General features: G+C 53.3%; 1 protein-coding gene across 3 annotated transcripts in view; it reads left to right on the top strand.

Annotated features, from left to right (window-relative positions):
- The window catches only part of NTNG2 (netrin G2), a 48999-nt gene extending 27865 nt beyond the window's left edge, over window positions 1-21134 (top strand). For 2 of the 3 annotated variants that reach the window (XM_018917683.3, XM_009093403.4), the window contains exons 4-8: window positions 6287-6459; window positions 8095-8121; window positions 17897-18064; window positions 18952-19086; window positions 20054-21134. In XM_018917683.3, coding sequence (XP_018773228.1) covers window positions 6287-6459; window positions 8095-8121; window positions 17897-18064; window positions 18952-19086; window positions 20054-20277 — 727 coding nt within the window. In that variant the 3' untranslated portion in view covers window positions 20278-21134. Of the gene's footprint in view, window positions 1-6286; window positions 6460-8094; window positions 8122-9951; window positions 10126-12139; window positions 12209-14051; window positions 14127-15130; window positions 15182-15814; window positions 15881-16320; window positions 16396-17896; window positions 18065-18951; window positions 19087-20053 lie in introns of all 3 variants that reach the window. The other variant, XM_050981087.1, reaches the window with a different exon arrangement.
- Window positions 21135-21444: the final 310 nt, after the last annotated feature.

Here is a 21444-nt window from a genome sequence, read left to right as displayed (position 1 = left end):
TGCAGCCCTCAGCCAGCTGCTGCTCACACTTGGAAGCTTTGGGATGACCCAAAAACCAGGGCAAGCACTGCCTGTGCCCGTCCCTGCTCCTTCCCCTGCAGCTCCTGGCAGACAGAACTCGGGTCCCAGGAGGCAGCAGCAGCATCCTTGTGAAGGACAGCCAGGTCTGTGCCAGCAGTGTTCCTCAGCCTGTCCTCGCCTCCATGCTGGGCAGCCCCAGAGCTGGATGGCTGAAGTTCCCTGGCCTTCCTCCAGGCTGGAATTAGCTAGAGTTCCAGCAAAACCTTGCTCTTGGTCATATAGTTAAATTAAGTTAATGTGCAGCAACTGTTTGCTGGAGTCCTGCAAAGGTTTTGAGTCCCACTGCAGCAAGGTGGGGAGGAAGCTCTGAGAGAGAGGGAGGGAGGGAGGGAGGGAGGGAGGGAGAAACCCCGAGAGCTCCTCCCTCCCCTCCCCTCCCCGGACACTGCTGACACTTTGTCGATAGCCAGAGACAGATGCCCCAGGTCCTATTACCAGCTCCTGGCTTCGGTTTGTGAAGGGTTTTATTCCCCCTCCGATTTTGTTGCCGAGCTGTGTCCGGCCCTGAGCGGATAATAGAATTTCATCGATAGACTGAGAAGGTGATGTATGTTAAAGCACTTAATATAAAAAGACTTCTGCTGGAGCCCAAATTCAATTTGGCCAATGAACTCAATTGCAAGCATTATTGCATTCCAGGAGAAAAACTAAGAGCATTTATACACATTACTCTGCAAATATTTATGTTCACATAAACATGTGATGTCCTCTTCACCCTTCCTCCCTTCTGCTGGCCGACCCCCTAATGGGGAACTTTGGGTTTGTGTTTGCTTTTTAAGACAGCTTTGAATATAAATAATGTTCCACCAGTCAGCAGGATCTTGACAGCTGGTGAGTGTCAACTTATTTAAAATAAATAGCCTCTCGGATGGGAACGGCCAGCCAGCGTGCTCTCCACTTTGGCATCTTTTAAATTGTCTCATCTTTGTAACCCAAACCTCAAATCATTTCAGAGGGCAGTGAGGAGGGTTCCTTCCTGCTGGGAGGACTCACCCGTCCCTACCACACAACCAAAAGTAAAAACCCACAAGGAAAACAACCTGCTCACAACCCTCTGACCTAACTCAGGGGTTTTTTTCAGTTCTTTGGCTCTGCACAAAGCAGTGAAAGCCAGAAGCCTCTCACCCTGGTTCAAGCTGAAAAAACCAACATGTTAAAATAGCTTTTCTTCTCCTTCAGCCCCTGGACCACAGGCTCAGAGAAGCTCCCTGGGATGAGCCACCATTGCCTTCTTCATCCCTTGAGCCCTGCTCCAGGACTGGCAACAGCAAACCCCTGGCAGAGCAATCCCCCAGCAAGGCAAATCCTGATACAACTGCTCTCCACAAAGGGACTGTGCTTCTCCCATGGCCCAGCCATTAGGAGCTATTTTTACCTGCTTCCACACGCACAGATGGGCCAGAAACAATCCAAGCTCAGCACCCGTTATGCTTTGCCCAAAAGATTTGCTCCCTGCTTTTGCTGAGCTGCCAAAAGAGTTGCAAAAGAGCAGGCAGAGGTGTGTAAGTGATGGCCGGGCAGCGAGCTGCCAGCAGCGCTGGGGATGACAATAGAGAGATGGAGAAGAGTTATTCATGTTTCCCCGAGAGCCCAGATCAGTTGAAACATCCTTTTCCTTGGGGACGGCGAGGAAAGAGCTCCCTTCAAACACATCGTCCCACGAGACTCATTAAAGGCTCATCAATTACAGTGAGAGCAAACAATTCAGGGGAAAGCAGCTCGGAGAAGCCTTCCTCGGGCCGGCAGTCATTAGCGGCTCTCGAGCTGCCTCTCCCCGGCAGAAAGGGAGCAGGGGGGCAAAGCCAAGCCCAGGGTGTGAGAAAAGCAGGGGTGTGATGGTTTGGAACCCAGCAGGATGGGACCTGCAGTCTCCAGAGCATCCCTATGGCCGGGCAGAGCATCCTGGTGGAGAGGAGTGTGCAGGCTGGGCTGGAGGGGCTTGCAGGGGAGGTGGTGGCCTTCTGCTGCTCCATGTCTGGGGATTTTAAGGAGCTCAGGGCAGTCAGTGCTGTCTCATGGGAACTGGGCAAGAGGCACAAGGAGATGGAGCAGCTCTCTGGTGTCACTGCATTGGGTCTGAGGGGGTACCAACACCCCAAGGCTGCCCCATCCCTGCAGGAAGGGAGATGAGGAGATGCTCTTTGCCTTTCTCTGCCTCGTTTCCCTGCTCTGCAAGTGGGGTTGAGGAGAGAAAAGGGGTTTTAAAACAAGTCAGAATGCTTGGAAGGAAAACAAAGGGCTGGGATGGCTTTTTAAAATTACTTCAAAAGTCATTATTAATGAAAGCTCAGGGAAAGGTGCTCTTTTCCCACTCCCAGCACAGAGGGAGGTTTGCTGCACTCACCCCCTTGCTGTGTGTGGGCATCTCCTCCCCTCACACGTGGGCTTGGCACCAGACACCTCTCCAGCAGCTCACTGCTGTGACCTCCAGGATGCTGACATGGAGAATCGCAGAAAAGTGCTCTTTATGGTTGAACCCCCCCCCGCAAAAAAAAAAAAAAAAAAAAAAAAAAAAAAAAAAAAAAAAAAAGGAAAAAGGGCACTTTCCTCAGTGCTCCAAGCTCTGTGATGTTCCCTGGTGGAGGCATTGGCAGCATCAGAACCACACTGCACCACTCTGAGGAAAGCTGGATGACCTGCACTAAAATAAACTCAGAAATCCCCCTTTGTGCAAACTGTAACATCTTGGGGCACACATTGCTCCGACCACTCCTGCTGGGAGCAGTGTGAGCCGGCTTTTGCTGCATGCCAAGTGCAGGGGTGTGACCTCCTGCCAGCCTGGGGCAGGGTGGGTGTCCCTGGTGCCCAGGGGTGCTGTGGGTCCTGCTGGGGCTGCTCCCCACCACTGCTGACCCTACACAGGCTCTGAATGCACTGTCAGCACAGCCTTGACCCACGAGCCAGAGAGGAGAAACACTCGCAGCTCCCCAGATCTCCTCCAGAGCCAGAGAGACCATATTGCAACCAGCACTTTGCTGGAGCAGCCCTGGGGCTGGAGCAGGGCCATGGCTCCCTTCTGCAGGACACAGAGCAGGTGTCTGCCCCGCTGCTGATTTTTAAGCCTCATTGCTAAGCAGCTCCTAACCTTTCCCTTCATCCTCTCCTTCCTGCCGTGGCTGGGCGCCGAGGAGGATGAGCAGAGCGAGCAGGAGGAGCAGCTCCCACCCAGGGGACTGGGCTAATGCCATTGACTCCAGCCTCCAGCAGCTGAGTCTTGGCTGGGGAAAGGCAGGCACAGACCATTGTCCTTGGGCTGTGGGCCCAGAGGAGGAGGCACAGGAGCCTGAGGATGGGGTTGAAGCTGATCCACTGAGCCTGAGCTGCAGGATGCAGAAACCTGTGCCCAAAACGGGGCTGGCTGAGGGTGCTGGGCTATTCACCATTAAATAATGCAGCCTGATTGATTGGGCTGAAAAGTGCTGTGCTGTGGGGTCAGCCTGCTGGGGTTACAGCTCCCTGCTTAGATTGATGATCCTCAAAGGTCGAATTCAGAAAGCAATTCCCTGGTAAAATTGATCCTCCAGAAAACAAAACTTTTGCACAGTGGCAAAAGGTCTAGCAGTGAGAAAAATCAGTGACCCAGACACAGGGAGGCAAGGTGAACACTGCCTCTGCTTCCTATTGACTCAATTTTCCTTGTTTTCACCAATTAGGAAGTGAGGGTCTCCCCTGGGAAGAGCAGTGCTCTATCACACCTGGCTGGGGGACATCCATGAGCTCCCTCCCTGTCCCATCCCACTGGGCAGGGGGCAGCTGGGCTGTCCCAGGAGCTGGTGCTGGGCCCCCAGCCCTCCCCAGCAGCAAGTGAGCAGTGTGTGTGCAGGAGCAGACCCTTGTGACCCTCCTGCACCCTCCTGTGTGTGCAGGAGGAGACCCTTGTGACCCTCCTGCACACAGCTGTACCTCAGCAAGGCCAGGTCCCACTGTGGAGAGGAGGATTTGTAGCTGGAGCCAAATTAATGGTGAACAGGTCTCACCCTCCTGCACTGGGAGCCAGAATCAGCCTAAAATGTCTGCTTGGCTCCTGCCAGTGGCAAGGAGGTGCCACGTGTGGAGGGGGTTGATTGAGGCTGCCTCAGGCCACCACGGGGACCAGCTGGTGGCCACCAAGGGCTGATGTCCCTGCTGTGACTGGTCCATGACTCACGGGGTCAAACACTGGAGCAAAGCACCATCCTCCAGCTCATCCCAAACTCCAGGGAAAACAAGGGCTGTGACAGTCCCTTCCATCCTTGTACCCACTCCCCTGGGGTTCCTAAAACCCCCCTATGATGCTGAGGCTGTACCCTGGAGCTGCCCCATCCCCTCGACCCATCAGAGCAGGAGGGAGGAGAGCTGCAGCTCCCAGAGCTGTTGCTCTGTTCAGGCAGGGCCCAGAGCAGCAGTGGGGAGGCTCTGACCTGCTTTAACCTGCTTTACCACACTATCCTTGCCTGCTCTGCTCTGTCTGCTCGTTTTGAAGCGAGAGAAGGAGGCCAGGCTGTGTGGACACTGAATAATTCAGAGCCAGGCTCCGCAGCGCCCCGGGGCTGGGCAGCGCCTGTGCCACAGGGCTGGCACAGCCCAGCCCAAACCCTTCCTCACCAGAGCCAGAGGGGACCTGCAGCATCTGAAATGCAGCATCCCTTCTGGCTGTAGGCACCAGCCAAAGCCACCTCCCTGCCCTGGGTGTGGGCTGGTGGCTCAGTCCCAGAGCAGCAGGGCTGTCGGTGCTTCCAGCCGTGACACGGCATCTCCAGCTCTGCCTCCTAAGTGGAGCATGCTGAGCCTGCCTCTGCTCCCTGGGCCACGTTTTTTTCTTCCCTCCCTTTCACAGGCTGCAAAATTCCCTCCTCTGCTTGGTCAGACACAGGGCAGGGTTGTAAGACAGGGAGAGATTGTTCATCCAGCTTACGTTTAGCCTCTGAGCGGGGTTTGCTAGAATTAAGGACAGGGAGGGGAGGGAGAGGGAAAAAAGAAATCATACATGAGGTCAGCTTATCCAGCCATGCGTGAGGAGAGCAGGGCAAAGGCCTCAGGGGGTCAGGCAGGTGGCTGGGGAGCTTCTCTGGGGGCTCCAGGGGAGAGGGAGAGGCACCAGGAGTGGGGGCCATGCGCAGCACCAGCACCAGACTCCCAGCTCCAGCCTAATCCAGCCTGTTTATCCCAGTGCAGACAGGGCACAAGGAGCAGCAGGTCATGTTTCCTGTTTCATTCCCCCAGCTCTGCATCTCCTGAGCCCTGTAAAAGGAAGTGCTGCCCCATCAGACTTCTCCACCCCTACTCAGAAGGCACAGCATTACTGTTGTCTAATGCTTCTGCTTCTGAGAGTGTAAATTATTGCACAAAGCAGGGAAAACCATCAGGCTGGGCTAGGGATCGGCTGTCTGGAATGAAATGAGATGTTTTGGTCCCCAAAGTCTCTGTCTGATGGCCTCAGCTCGGGCCCAGGAGTCACCAGAGCCACGTGTGAGTTATGGGCTCAGGCTCTGTGCTCTGCACAAGTCACCTCCGGAGTCTGAGCAACAGGAATTATTGTGCACAAAGATAATTATTCCCTGCATACCGCACTAGAGCTCATTAAAAGTTTCTTAATGTTTGCAAATTGCTGAACAGCGTTTTTAGTTGTTGCCTTCTCTGATGAGGGGGGACTAGCTGGTGGATGCTGCTGGTGGCTTGTTGTCTGTGTTATTTTGGTCATAGCAGGCTGGGGCTGTGCTGCATGGAGGGAGGAGGGTTTGTGCCGGGCAGCCTCACATCACAGGGGGAAATGCTGCTGGCTTTGGCACAGTGCACAGGGGCCAAGGGCTGAGTGCCACCAGCCCAGCTCCTCCACCCAAAGCCAGAGACTGCCTCCAAGTCAAAGCCTCCATCTGAGGTCATTACCCAGATTCCTGTACCAGCCTGACATGTGAGGGACACCTCCTTGGTCTCTCCAGCTGCAGATGTTGATTTGCCATCAAACAGTCTGTGCTCCTCAGCCAGATAGTGGGAGTGAAGTGCCTCATCCTGAGATACTTCACTGAGATGAGGGGCTGCAGATCTGCCCCAGGGGGAAGAGGTGGACATTGAACCCCAGCACCAGATACCTGGGGAAAAACTGCTGAGTTCAGTGAGAAGAACCTGCAGGAGCAGCAGGGAAGGGATGACCAGCCCGGCCTCTGCACATTTTCAGCACTGGGGGAGCAGCAACACCTGACAGCTCTTCCTTGTCTTCTCCCTCCAGGTGTAAATGCAACCTCCATGCCAACCTGTGCACCTTCAAAGAGGGCAGCCTGCAGTGTGAGTGTGAGCACAACACCACGGGCCAGGACTGTGGCAAGTGCAAGAAGAACTTTCGCTCCAGGTCCTGGCGAGCAGGCTCCTACCTGCCTCTCCCCAACGGGTCCCCCAATGCCTGTGAGTACCCTGCAGGCAGCCAGCCCTGCCCTGCCCTGCCCTGCCCTGCCCTGCACCACACCCACAGAGGGGACAGGGCGCTCCTCTTGTCCTTCTCCAGCTCCAGTCAGGGCAGGATGCTCAGCTTTCCAAAGGGAAATGGGTTCTCACCCTGTCTTGGTACCCAGAGAAATGAAAGAGGATCTGGTGGGTGCAGAGGTGATGTGCTGGCTGCTGGCAGAGGAGTGGTGAATCTGATGATGGTCAAGAGCGGGGATGATGACCTTAGGCCAAGATATAACCACAGCTTCAGGGCAATGCCAGTTATTGTCCTTTGACAAAGGTGTTATTGAGCACGGCTGCCCAGCAGCCATGGGGCTCTGGACTGGCTCTGCTCAGCTGCAGGAGTGCTGGCTGCTCTCTGGATCCTGTCTGTGCTTGCTGGTGTCTCCTGCACAGCCCCAGCCTCCTCCAGCAGCTGCAGGAACGCGGCTCTGACAGCGGTGGCAGCACACAAACGAGATGCAGGATGCATTCCCACCATTCTCTGAGCAGGGAATTGGGGCAGGAGACTCCACAGATGGGCTGGTTCCTCCTGGGCTCCTGTCCACTCCACATTAGCAAACTTGTTTAAATGTCACCAAGCCACAGTAGCCACTCCAGCCTTTCAAGCAGCAGCTTTGAGCATTACCAAAGAGAATCTTTTCTCTCCCTCCCCCCAAATTTTTTGAAAGATTTATGTGCTTTAAGATGATCAAAGCTGAAATTCAGGCTCCGAAGGCCGTGACAGGAATGTTTTGTGTGTGCCAGGGCTGGTAGACGAGCAGGTTCTTTGAAAGGGAACGAGCTTGTCAGCTCCCACCAAGCGGCTGCATTGCTTCAAAGGAGCCTGGGAGAGTTTCTGGTGCTGACAGGCACAGACATGCTCTTCTCTCTCTTTCCCTCCCCTCAATTCCTTGTGTCTCTTCCTATTTCCCTTTTTCCCCTGCTCTTCCTTTTCCCATTCATCTCTCTTCCCATCCGTCATTCAGTCTTCTTCCTCCTCCCCACCCCAACTCTCTCCACTGCTTCCTTCTCCCCACATCAACATCCTCTGCCCCAGAGGCAGCTCTCTGAAGCCCTCTGCTCTTGGCAGTCCTGCCTCTTCTATTCACTCAGAGCTGAGACTTTCCATGGTTCACCCACGTGTTACTGCAGGGAGACCCTTGGATGTGTTTGAAAGACTGGACGTGGCACTCAGGTTGAGGTGTTAGCTCACAGGTTGGACTAGATGATTTAAAAGGTGTTTTCCAGCCTAGTTCATCCTGTGATTGCTCAGACCCTACAGCTTGTCCCTAGCCCAGTGCTCCTATGTGTTTGTCCTTTCCTGGGCTGTCACAGCAGCCCAAGGAAATGGTTAACAGAAAAACCCATCAGCAAGGACCACGCTGGTTTTCCTTCCCCAGGTGAAAGGCTTGAGATGCCAGCAGCCCAGACAGCGTTGTCTGGCTGTTTCTGTGCTTTGACAAAAGCAGCTTTTAAGCTGTAGCAGCAAACTGATGTGCCTGTGAGCAAGCCCCCACTAATTAGCTGCTGCTCAGTCCCATGTTGTGTGTCTGTGTGATCTTCTGATGGTGTCCTGCTTCCAGTGACTGGGCTTCCTCTTGTTTCTTCCAGGTGCAGCTGCAGGCTCAGCCTTTGGCAGTAAGTAAAACCCTGACTGAAATGTTGGCATGATCCTTGTGGATGTCACTAGGAAAAAAAAATATGGTTATTTTTCTATCCATTATCATTTTCCAGGCAATAAGTCTTCCCTAATTGTGCCTCATTTTCTGTCCTGTCAAAGAGTCTTATATTTTCTTCCTCTGACTTCAGCAGCCTCATTTTGCCTCTTCCTCTGGCATGGTTTCCCCCCATGAGGTTCGTTAGTATGGCAGCTGGAAAGGAAATAAAAAAAGACTCTTCAAAATCACCAGTGCTGGCTGTGAACTCCCCCCCTTAGCCCCCCAGTACTGCAGAATTCTGCTCTGAGAAGGAGCTGGGTGTGAATTATTTGGTGTAGAATCCAGTCTGGGTCACCTTGGGCTATCAATAAAAAAGCATCTAGAGTGTGTGTACATCTGTATGTACACGTGTATGCATATGAACAAATGTCTGTGAGGTGTCAGCAGCAAAGGCAGAGCTCAGCAGGGATTTCTGCTGCAAGATTGATGGCAGGAGAGTGCTCCTTATTTAACAAAGCTGGAGGTAGTTGGATATCAAAGAGCCTGGAGTTTTGGGTAAGCAGAAGCCTGGGTTTGAATGTTGTGGTGCAGAGTGCCCCTCCAGAAGAAACAAATCAGGGAGCTGAATGAATAATGAGTTCTTTGGTTTGCAGGCAAGTGGGAAGAATTGGAGGAGGAATCGTTTCAGGGAAATGCAAATGCAATTAAGAAAAATGCACCTAATAGAAAAGTGGAGGACAGGTTTTCTGGGTAAATGAACCATTTTTCGATTTCTAGCAGTTAATTACTTGAAATTTTCAAATACAAATTAAAGGTCTCCCTTAAGTAATTTAGGATTTTTAAGAAATAAATGTTTCAACAGCTCAAAATATTCTTCACCTTTGTCTTCAAAACCATTTTGATAACTTTTTTCCCTCCCATTTACAAAGCTTGGCATCCTCAGCACTACTTTTGTTTCCCTGGAAGCTGGGAGGGTGCTGGGAGCGATGTGCAGGAGGAGGACAGGAGGGATTTATGTCCAAGGCCAGTTAAGGAGAGATTATTTAGCCCACATAGGAGACTAGAAGTGACCTAAATTAAGTATTTAAACTAGCTCAGGGCTATTATGAAATTAAGCACGATAATCTGCATGAAGCAGTGGGACAAACAAGGACAGGAGGGCAGCAGGTGTAAGTTAAGCAGGAATTTGTGTCCCAGTGTTATTTTAGTCGGGCTTGTTGTGGGCAGCATTGGGGTGGGATCACTCCTGGCTCCTGGGGGGCTCTGCTGCCCCCCAGCCCCCAGCTATCCCAAAATTTGAAGGGTGCCACTGGAAACAAGGGTGCCAATGGTCCTGGTTGGCTTTGAGGGTGCCAGGTAATCTGGGGAGGGGTGGCAGCAGGGAATGGAGCACAGCTGGGCACATGGGCAGCGGGCAGTGGGAGCACAGCTTGGCCTGGGGGCTCCCTGGCACCTCCCGCCCGCTCCTCACCCCATCCCTGCCCAGACATGCCTTCATCTCCCCCTTTCAGCTTAATTGGCAATTAGTTTATGATGGAGCTGTAAGTATTTAAGCCAATATCTGCACCACCAGAGTAAGCTGATACAGCCTCAGGCTGCAGCCCCTGCTCACACACACACCCGCCCTCACTGCGGGAGCCTCATGGAGCTGCCGTCGCCTTAATCCTGCCAGTGCCCCAGTTGTGACCGTGCTGAGAAATCTGTCACCAGTCCAGGCCAGCAGCAGCAGCCTCACTGTGTGCAGGCTGGCATGGAAACCCACCCCCCCACCCCCAGTAAGTGCCTCCCAACTCTTCTCTTTGCTTGTCAGCGTACGAGCGACCGCAGCGAGTAAACACCGCCAAAACCACCACTGCAAAAACCACCACTGCAAAAACCACCACTGCAAAAACCACCACCATCACCTCAACCACCACTTCAACCACCACAACCACCACCACAACCACCAGCAGCACCCCCATACCAGCCACCACCACCCAACCAGGTGGGTGCCATGCTCCCTGCCCCGCTCAGGAGCCAGGACTCCGCTCCTTGTTCAGCTGCTGTGTCGGTGGCTGTGGATCTCTGCTCTGTAGGATGATGAAGGGACATGGATAAAAATCACCCTGGCTTGGTTCACCTTCCACCAGGCAGCCCTGGTTTGCTCTTGTCTCTGACACAGCTGCCAGAGATGCTCTCACAGCTCCGTGACAAGCAGGGCAGGAAGGGACGGAAGAGTTTTTGGATCCATAATAAATTTAAACCATGTATTTCTCTGTAAGGAGAGGGGATTGTGCCCCATCCTGCTCTATCCCTGACCTCCTGCCACTTGCCACCAGACTCAGAGCAGCTTGGTTTTGCTCTGTCCTTGCTGGTTGTCCCAATCCTGCACCAAATCCCTGTGGCCAAACCCATGGATGCACTGCAGGTGCAGTTTTCCTGTTGCAGAATTCCAGCATTCCCCAGGTGGCTGCTGTCCACGCTGGAAGCGTGCAGGGCTGGAGCTCACACACGTGCCAGAAACATCCTTTCCTAATTTCTGAAATCTCCCAGTGGAGGAAAACTTTTGTCCTTTTTCTGGGGGTTCCTCCTTCCCTCCTCCCCTGAACAAGGAGACAGCGTTTCTCCTTGTCTTTTGGAAATGAGCAGATAAAACTTAACAGCAGGACATTTTTTTAAGCTGTTCATGGGGGAATTAGACACGCATTCCTCCCTTTGCCATGATTTCAGGGCCTGATATTTCCCAGGAGGACGTTTTACACCCACAGCATGTTAGTAACAGTCTGTCTGGGGGAGCTGCCAGAAGCCAGTCAAAGGGATGAGGAAGCTTGATTGCATGTTTATGCAAATATAGATATATTCATGGAAGTACCCTGCTTGAGGAGTTAATCAGGGAGCTGAGGGTTTAGGTCCAACTTCCATGGAGTTGGAGTGACCCTGGAAAAAGATTGCAAGGCTCAGCTCTGTTAGGAAGAGCTCCTTACCCAGACCCACCTGAGCAGGAGGAGGTGAGCACGGAGCTCACCCATCCTCACGGCCCCAGCAGGGCCAGCTGATCACATCCACATCCACACAACACACTTGGGCTGATCTGATTTTTATCCATGCTCACCTGTAGTGACATTTTAGGGCTATTTTTTGCTGTGTTTCTGTGGGTAGCTGCTTCGTGTGTCTCTTGTGTGATTTGCAGTGCTCTGCCTTTGTGGCACCTCTGGCACAGGCAGACAGTGTCTCTGGGGAGTTGGGGTGCTGGGGGTAACCTCTCCTGCCAGGCTGCTCTGAGGGACCTGAGAGACATCACAGGCTTTATTTCTTCTCCAAAACCTGCTTCCTGGGCAGAGAAAATGTTTTCCTAATGCTTTCATTAACTGATAGCAAGGGACAAAATTAATAAATTGTAGCCCAGCTGCCAAGTCGTTGGCTTCATACAGCCAGGCCCGAGTTCCTCGCTCCTCACCCCATCCAGATCCCCATCTGTGCTTCTGCAGAGCCAGGTCCCACCCCAGGATGGTGTCCCTGGAGGGGCTGCTCCACAGAAGAGGGCAGCCAGGACCACTAGCAGCTCTTACCTGGGCAGCACAAGGGGCTTGATGCCAAAGTCCACTCCATGCCCCTGACCAGCAACAGGGAATCAAGGCACAGCTTAATTCTGATCTGCTTTTGGCCAGAGATGTTGTTCCTCCTCCTCCATGCAAAACAGAAAGCATTTCTTTAAAACCATGGTATTCCCAAGTGCCTGCAGATCTCATTCACCTGGGCCCCAAGGGAAACCCTTTGTGAAAGAGGTGACCCCTTGAACTCCTGGTAGGGCACATTTGCAGGAGGTGACCCCCGAGCAGGGTCAAAATCCCAAACTGAGATACTCTGTTGTAACCCCCCCTTCTGAACTTTAGAATCTTTAAAATCCCTCCTTGCTCTAAAGCCAGACATTTAAACCAGTCCTGCCCGAGCCTGTGCTGTCCCACCCTCTAACTGACACACTGCCTTCTGCCCTCTGAATTTCTGCTTCCCACCATCAGCAAGCATCACCAGGCCAGCCTCTGAGTTCGCTGCCTCAGTGCCCGTGACAGAAGCACAGAACAACCCAGGTATTTCAAGGCAGCCCGGCGTGTTTTTCCCTTCTCCCCCGCACAGCAGTGGGTGCAGCTCGGCAGGAGCAGCGTGGCACGTAGGCTAGAGGAGTGGATTGGATTTGGGCTGTCTCTGGGTGGCATGGAGCTGCTAGACATCTGCTTCCTTTGGCTGCTCGTGGTGCTTTCGTGGTCAAGGTGGAGCTGTGGTCGTGCTTGTAGGATGTAGGATGCTTTCTGTGCCTGGTGAGAGAGGGAGAGAGGGAGGAGTTCATGGGCAAGGCGTGGGGTCTGCAGGCAGGGGAAGCTGCCAAAGTGGGTAGAAGGAAGGGAAATCACAGAGTTACCCTTAGGAGGATGAATTAAGTGCTATTCTCCTTTGCCTTCTGCAGTTCTGTTATTTCAAAGCCCTCCTTGAAGCCTGTCAACTTCTTCCTTGCCATTTGTTACATTTTTTCCCATGTTCAAAATAAGGGGAAAAAACCCACCAAAAAACCCAAATTTTTCCTTTTTAATTTTTTTTTTCTGTTTCAATTTTCATCCGTCTGGTTCATGGCAGTCCCAGCAGTGCCAGTTCACCTCTGGGAAAAACAGGACCAGCCTGAGCCCTGCTGGGTGGTCTTGAGCAGAAATTGAGCATGGAAAGCCTGGCTTTGGGGAGGTCCTGCAGGAAAGGGATCCCTGAGAAGGACTTTTCCAGGCTGCCCCCCCACTCCTCCAGTGCTGTTTGCCCCAGTGGTTTTTGCTATGAAATGTGACTTCTTGGTTCAATTTATTCCACTTCCTCAGAAGGCCAGCAAGAACAGCAATTTCCATCAGAGCTGCCCATCGTTTCCCATTTTATGGAGTGGGTCTGGGGCAAAATGTTTCTCTCTCCCCCTCTCAAAATGTAAAACTGTCCATTATGGCCCAGAGCTACAAAGGAAAAGGTTCTCAGGATAATGAGCATTAATAATTTTCTTGGCTCTGTAAATGCGATTGAGTGGAGGTGTATGTGAATGACTAAAAAGCAAAATGCCTCCAGGGCTGTTTTTTATTGTGACTCTAATTAAACCCTTGCCAATTTGCACAGGGATTTTTTCATATTCTCTTTAACACCGTATTAATATCAATTGGTTTCCACTTTCCAGCTGAAAAGGACAATGTCTATCACCTTCTCTTAGAGCTTGTCATTAAAAAAATAATCTTTTTTTTTTCTTTTTTATTCTGTATTGTTTATCATCCCCTTGATGAAGCTGGGAAATCACATTTCTCTCCTACTCGGGTTTGTCCTTTGAAACTTGGCAAGAATCAAGAGATTTTTTTTTTTTCCTCCTCCTCCTTATGTTACCCAACTGGAGCTTGAAATTAATAATATGGCTTTTAAAATTTTTAGTCCCTGGTTTGTTTTCTAGCAAACCTGAAGATTGTTACCAATATTGAGAAGCCGGGGAGGGGGATGGAGCCAGTGGGGGTGAGGGTTTGCAGGGAAACCAAACAAGTGAGCTGCACAATTTCTCACTGGTTCCACTTCTCTGCGGTGGTTGGAAATTCTTTGATTTGTATTTCTGAGGGAACAGCAGAGCCTGAAGGAGGGCGTGGAGGCTGGGATTGGAAACCAGGGCTTGGTGCCTCCATCCCAGGTGTGGGTGCTGTTTCTCAGCTGTTGTTTCAGAGCAGAGTTGTTCAGGCTCAGGTGTGAGCACAGGGCAGCTCAGCACACACTACCCCTTCCAGCTCAAGGGCTCTGGTGCCTGAAGACCCCCGTGGCACAGGGCTGGGTGCTGGATTTGGGAGCTCTGACTCCCTGTGGGAATGCTGCAGGGCTTTGGGGGGATACCAGCTCCCACAGTAACACCATTTTCCCTTTGATCACTGTAAGACTACCCCGGCTTGTCGGCGGCTGCCCCACTGCAGGTGGGCTCTCCCCCGGCCAAGGCTGGCCCAGGAGCACAAGGTAGGAGCCACAGGGCTGAGCTGGCTCCTGGCAGCCAGAACCAGCTCAGAGAATGCTGTAGTTTCTAGCTCTGCATCTGTGTTTTCCATGCCTCTCTGCTCCTCCTGCCCAGCAAGGAGCTCGGGCCTGGTCTGTGCCCCACACGCAGCTGGGCCGAGCCTCGGGGTTGGGCCTGAACGTGGAAGATGAGGAGGGTGAGTGGTGGAAGGGATTGTTCACAGCCTGCTGCTGGTGTGAACAGAGAGGATCATGGAAATCCTGTCATCTCCCAGGCTGGAGCCTGTTTGTAGAGCAGAATCTCCCTGTGAGTGGTCGGGCCTGTGTCGTTCAGAGCACAGATCCTTCTGCTGCATTTCCTGGCTCAGCTCCTCCGTGGCTGCCTGAGGTGCTCCGGGTGGGAGCCTTGGGAGGTTTCTCTCTGGCTGTTGAGGCTGAAGCTTCTCCTCCTCAGGGTTCCCACCACACACAGGCTTTGGGAGCTGCCCTTGGTGCTCAGCTCCTCTTTCCCACCCTGTAGCTCACTCCAGCTGTAGGTTTTAGCATCCCTCCTGTGCAGATCCGGCATCCTGGGCCTGTGGGGGCTCACAGAGAGGCAGAGCTGCTCCTGCTGCTGTGACAAGGGATGGAGCCACACCAAGGGGCCAGGAGTGCTCTGTGACAGCCAGTGACAGCCTTGACAGTGCTCTGCAGATCTGGCTTCTCTCTGTGCCTGGGCAGTGTCAGGACCCCATGCCAACACTCAACTGTCCAGCAGCTCCCACACCTTCCCCTTAAGAATATTTTCCCTGCCTCTCTTCACACTTAGAGATGCTAACTTTGAGGAGACTTTGTCACTCCCTCCTGCTTCAGCACATCCTCAGCCAGATACAGCTCCAGTGACCCAGCCTTGACACCTGCCTAGAGCTTCCAGTGTCCCTCTGCCACCCTGTTAAGCAGACATGGGGGGATCTGTTTTAAATGTGATGTTCTCTCTGATGCCACCTGTGATGACCCACCAAACATAGCAGCACTTGGAGAGAAGCTGAAGCCACCAGAGCCTCCTGAGAGCATGAGAGGTAAGGCCAGGCCTGTCCCCAAGTGGGACGGGGCAGGTTTCTCCCTCAGTGCCACAGGCCAGGACACCCAGCTGTCCTCAGCACAATCTCCTGCTCAGAGGGCCCAGCTCAGCTCAGCTCTGCTCATCCAGCCCCGGGAGATCTTTTGGGGATGTTTGGGGCCAAGGAAAGCCATGGAGACCAGTAGGGCCCTGGAGACCAGCAGCTTCAGGGATGGTGTTGGGAGCAGGAGCGGGTGCACCCTGACCATGGCTGAGCCCACGGGGAGCAGGGCCACCTCCTGCTACCAATGTCACTGGGAGGATGTGACCGAGACAGGTGGCTGGAGCTGGCCCCCAGCACTTGCAAGGGCATAAGCTCCACAAAAAACCCCAATGGATCCAGACCCCACTTCCAAGCACCCCGTGGGACCTCAGTGCTGCTCAACCTGGACTCCAGAAAGCACAAAACCTCCCAAGGCTTGGTGGCCCTTTCCCCCAGTGCTGGGTCATTCTGTGTGGGTCTGGCTGGCAGCACAGCCCCCTGGGAGCCCCATTCCAGCTGGGACAGTCCTTTTCCCTGAGGGAACAGGGTGACATGGCCCTGGGAGCCCCCTCCCAGCACAGCTCAGACCTGTTCTATCCTCCGGCACAGCGGCTCCCAAGAGCAAACCAGGGCGCACAGCACACTCTGCAGGCAAGAAGCACAAGAAAAAGACAGGTATGTGCTGCTGGGGAAGGGCCAGCCTGGAGCAGCACCTGCTCTGCAGACCCTCTCGCAACCCCTGCCAGATGCCACCTCCAGAGCACTCATCCTGCTGGCAGATTTTTGGGGGCCAGCTGGCCTGAGCTCCGTGGCCAGCAGGAAATGGGTTGGAAGTGGCAGATCCTTATCCCAAACCATAAAGGGGGCACGGGTGAGTAGCTGCTCCCAGCTCTGCAGCAGTGCTGTGCATTGAGTTATCCATGCATTGAGTGTTTCATGCATCCAACTTTGAGGAGGGGAGGGGAAGAGGAGAAATGTAGCAGCTCCCAGGTGTCTGCTGCAGAAACGGATGCCAGTGCTGCCAGCACGGTGCTCTTGGCATTGTTCTCGTGGCAGGGGAGGACAGGGGGTGCTGCTAAGCAGGGAGAAAAAGATTTTCTCTGATTTTTCTCAAGCATCCTCAAAGAGCTCAAAACTCATCCGGCTCAAACCAAACTCTGGCCCCGTGGCTCCCATTGAAACATACAAAGGTAAGAGAAGGGAGGGAGGTGCTCCAGGGCTCCCTGACCTCACTCAGGTGATGTGGTCCTGCAGACTGAGACATGGAGAAGGCGGGGAGGGTCTGTGTGAGTCGTGGTTAGCTGTAGGCTGTGTGTAGCTGTGCTTCCCTAGTCTGAAACAACACCTGGGTTTGCAGCAGGCAGCATTTGAGCAGAAATTCTTTGGATATCAGTTGATGAAGCAGAAGTTACTTCACAGAGACCACAAGAGACTCTCAGCTCCTCCTCAGGCAGCTGTGAACCATGGGGGAAACCTCTGCCCTGCTCATTCTTCCCTGGTCATCATGTCATTGATCACATCTCCTCCTCCAGTCGCATGTGCATGCCAGCCCACACCCTTCCCTGCCATCCCTCCTTCAATGTTTAATGTTCTGCTTGGAACAAAGCCCCAGCTCTAAAGGCTCTGAAAGCTCAGACCTGGCTGAGGCTGCTTCTGCTCACGTTATGCCCTGCCCTTGCTGGCTGGGAACCTCCTGATCAGGCCAGCTGGGCCACAAGTCCTTCTCTCCTCAGTTGCACATCTCACTGTGTAAACTCAAAGATCTACAAACTCCCAGTAAGATCCAGCACCTGGATCTGACACTGCAAGGCTGTCACCATCCCAAGCCGTGGTAACAAAAAGCAAACACAAGAAGCACAAAATCCAATCCCCCTGAGTACAAATTCACCCACAGATTGTTTTTTGACACGTGCCCACAGCTGAGAGAGGTCAGCCCTGGGGACAGGAGCATTTCACCAAGTGATGGTGGCATCTCCCACCCCACCAGCAGGCTTTGCAGGCTGTGCTGTGCCAGGCAAGCCCTGGTTCAAACCTCCATACATCTGCCCACCAGCTGTTGAAGGATCCCACACAAGCCACACTGCCTTGCACAGGCTTATTTTAAACATTTAACCTGAGAGTCAGCACCCTTCACAACTGGAAGGTACAACAGGAAGGGGCTGAGAAGGGATACAGAGGGGAAAAAGAGAGGCTGTGATGTTTTACCTGGACATGCAGCAGCTCCATCTCCACCAGAGCACCTCTGCCAGCCCCCTCCCACAGGCCAGTCCCTTCTGTTCCCAGTGGCAGAGCCTTTGCCAGGGCTCCTCACAGGTCCTGCAGCCCCCCCAGAACCAACCCAGGCTCTGCTCATTAACAAGGCAGCTCTGTAATTAACATCTGACTCCCCTCCACTGCCTGCTCCCATAATTATGCAGTTTCTGAAAGAAATCATGTCCTGGGATTGCAAGGGGCTGCCTCCTGCCTGTCCACACCTCAAGATGACAGGACCGTGACCTCTGAGTGATGATTTCCAGCCAGATCCCCGCATGGTGGTGGAGAACTCCTTCTGCCCAGCACAGCACAGCCCTGTCCTGCTCTGGCAGTGGCCATGGCATTCCCTCGGGCAGGACCCTCCTCCACAGTGGCTCCCAGCACGATGGAAGCCCCTCCATCCCCGTGTCCCCAGCTGTCCCCTCCTCTCCTCCACAGACTGCGAGTGCTACGGCCACTCCAACCGCTGCAGCTACATCGACTTCCTGAACGTGGTGACCTGCGTGAGCTGCAAGCACAACACGCGGGGCCAGCACTGCCAGCACTGCCGCCTGGGCTTCTACCGCAACAGCTCCGCCGAGCTGGACGACGAGAATGTCTGCATAGGTGAGAGCAGGGAGTCTGGGAGTGTCTGCATAGGTGAGAGCAGTGTCTGTGAGTGTCTGCATAAGTGAGAGCAGAGTGTCTGGGACTGTCTGCATAGGTGAGAGCAGTGTCTGTGAGTGTCTGCACAGGTGAGCACAGGGAATGTCTGTGTAGGTGAGAACAGAGAGTGTGTGTGGCTAGTTTATTATTTTATGATCTATATTATATTAAAGAATACTATACTAAACTATACTAAAGGATACAGAGCATGGAGAATGTCTGCATAGGTGAGCACAGGGAGTGTCTGCATAGGTGAGCACAGGAAATGTCTGTGTAGGTGAGCAAAGCCCCAGCTGGGTCCTCACTCTGTGAGTGGGGCTCATATTCAGTCTCTCTCTGGAGGGTGTGGGGCCCACCTGCACGTTCTGCAAGGATGGCAGCTGGTACAGTCTCTGCAGCCTGCCAAGGCATCCCTTCCCTGAAAACAAAGCCTAAAAATTAGAATCACAGTTTGGGTTGAAAACTGTCTAGCTCCGCCTCCTGGCATGGGCAGGGACACCTTCCACTAGACGAGGCTGCTCCAAGCCGCATCCAGACTGGCCTTAGACTCTTCCAGGGATCCAGGGGCAGCCACAGCTTCTCTGGACAACCTGTGCCTCACAGTAAAAAGTCCTTCTGACTGGATTCAGATGCCTTGCTCAGCCAGGAAAGGCTCAGCTCCAAAGAGGGGTGGCCTTTGCACCCGTGCCTGTTTGCACTGTCAGGGCCTCTTAGGCCAACGCGTCCTCCCAGCCCCTTGGTCTCTAAGCTCTCTTCCATAGCACATCTCCAGACCTCCCCAAAGCCCCCAGCCCCTCCCTCATGGAACCCCAGGCAGGACAGGCTCTGACCTCCCTGTCTTTGGCCAGAATGTAACTGCAACCAGATCGGCTCCATGCACGACCGCTGCAACGAGACCGGCTACTGTGAGTGCAGGGAAGGCGCCACGGGGCCCAAGTGTGACGACTGCCTGCCCAACTACTACTGGAGACAGGGCTGCTTCCGTGAGTACTGCAGGGCCAGGCACCTGAGAGTGCCTCCAAACAGGAGCAGCACCTACAGCACTGCTGCCTTGGGTGCCCCATGATGCTCGGGGTGCAGGGTGAGCAGATTCCGGCCATTCCTCCCAAATCCAAAATGACTTTATAGCTTTGGCCATGGAAAAGCTATAGCTTTATAGCTATATAAAGCTATATAGATATATAGCTTTATAGCTTTGCACCCCTCCACTGCATTCTGCTGGCCTTGGAGCTGCTCTGGTCTTGTACTTGTGGGGTTCCCAGATGAACCCAGATGAAGGAAGGAAGGATGAATCTGACTCCCTGTTCTTAGAAGGCTAATTTATTATTTTATGATCTATATTATATTTAAGAATACTATACCAAACTATACTAAAGGATAAAGACAGAAGGCTAAAAGATACTGCTGAAAAACTCATGACTCTCTCCAGAGCCTTAACACAGCTGGCTGTGATTGGCCAATAAGTAAACACAATTCACATGAAACCAATGAAACAATTACCTGTTGGTAAACAACCTCCAAACACATTCCAAAGCAGCAAAACACAGGGGAAGCAAATTAGATAATATTATTTTCCTTTTTCTCTGAGGCTTCTCAGCTTCCTGGGAGAGAAATCCTGGGCAAGGGGATTTTTCAGAAAATATGGCAGTGACACTCTAGTGCTGGATAAGTTAACCCCTAGGAGCTAAAATCGAATTCCTGCAGCAGCCAAAGGGCTTAACCCACCAGGGTAATGCCGGTTCCTCTCCCTCTCACCCTGCAGAGGGATAATTTAACCCCTTGGAGCTAAAATCTAGTTCCTACAGCAGCCAAGGGGTTTAACAGTGCAGGGTAACACCTGCTCCTCTCCCTGTCACCCCCTAATTTAACCCCTCGGAACTAATATCTAGTTCCTGCAGCATCCAAGGGGTTTAACCCCGCTGGGTAACACCTGCTCCTCTCACCTTTCAGCCAATGTCTGCGATGACGAGCTCCTGCTCTGCCAGAACGGCGGCACCTGCTACCAGAACCAGCGCTGCATCTGCCCCGTGGGCTTCAAGGGCGTCCTGTGCCAGCAGTCCCGCTGTGAAGTGGACAAGAAGGACTGTGACGGTGCTCCCGGTGCCCGCGGCAGCCTGGCCGCCCTGGCGCTGGGGATGCTGGCCCTGCAGCTGCCAGGCTGGGTGGATCTCTGAGGCTGCACAGCGAGCCCAGCCCGGGGAGCTGGCGACACCGGGGTGACGGGTGGCCGTCCCCAGTGCCTCCTCCTCCGCCTTCCTTCACGCTAGGACTTGCACAACGTCTTTGGGGCCACTTTCCAAGCAGAGAGGTGCGCAGGGAGCGGGGCGCTGAGTGCTGCCCGCCGAGCCAGCCCGGGGTCCGTGCCCCTGGGGACGCGGGGACCGCAGCGTTCTGTGCGGGACACGGCCCGCCCAGAGTCAGCGACCCAGTCCTGCTCCGCGCAGGGCGGCCCGGGGCTCCGGGAGAGCCGTGGCGCGATCCGAGGGATGGTTTTTTTATTATTACTTTATTTACTTTGGTATAGGCTGGGGTGGTGTTTTTATTTTCCCTCCTCTTAGCGTCCTGGTTTGGGAGAGCCTGTGGTGACAAGAGCAGAGCCCCAGCGCACAGCGGGCAGGGACAGGAGGGAGGGGAGAGGGGACTCCGGTCCATCCCTGCTGCATTTTCCACATCCCACCACGGGCCCGGCCTGGCCACGCACATACTGTTGCCTACGACTGTAGTTGCTGCATTGATTTTGTATTTTCATGGCTGAGTTTTGTTTTCTTGCACTTATGGAGAGCACAGGGGCCGTGAGGCGTTTGGAACGTGAGGAGTGCAGTGTCTTATCCACACATGTCCGTATGGTGTACGGGTCAAATTCTTCTTTTGGTAGAGACTTATTTTTGTTTGGATTAAATGTTATAACAGAACCACGACCTAAAGGGACATTTTACCATGAGCATTTGATTCTGGTGTATCCTCCTCCAGTAAAGCAACTATTAATGGCTGCTTGATCACCACGTTTTCCTTTTTGTGTGCACAGTTAATTACAGGTAAAGACTTATTTTTTGATTCATAATGTCCTCTTGTGTTTTCTGAGTCACTACCAAGGTGCACCACATGGTGAGGGAGAGGGGAGGGAGAGAGAGGTTGCCTCATCACTGAGAGCCGGTAATTATTTCTCCTAATTACTTTCCTGAGCCTAGGTTAGACTACTAACTGTAGACAATGAGCAAAGTCTGAGTGATATATTAAGCACTGGTCTTGTGTGAAAAGGCCATTTCCAAATGAGCCTGCAGCAGGAAAAGGCTGGCTAGTGCAGGAATGCTTCTCCATGGGGACCTCAGCTGTCCCAACCC

This window comes from Serinus canaria, chromosome 17, assembly GCF_022539315.1.
Source record: "Serinus canaria isolate serCan28SL12 chromosome 17, serCan2020, whole genome shotgun sequence".
Classification (NCBI taxonomy): domain Eukaryota; kingdom Metazoa; phylum Chordata; class Aves; order Passeriformes; family Fringillidae; genus Serinus; species Serinus canaria.
Note: the sequence above shows the minus strand (reverse complement) of the source record. Positions and strands in the feature narration are given on the sequence as shown.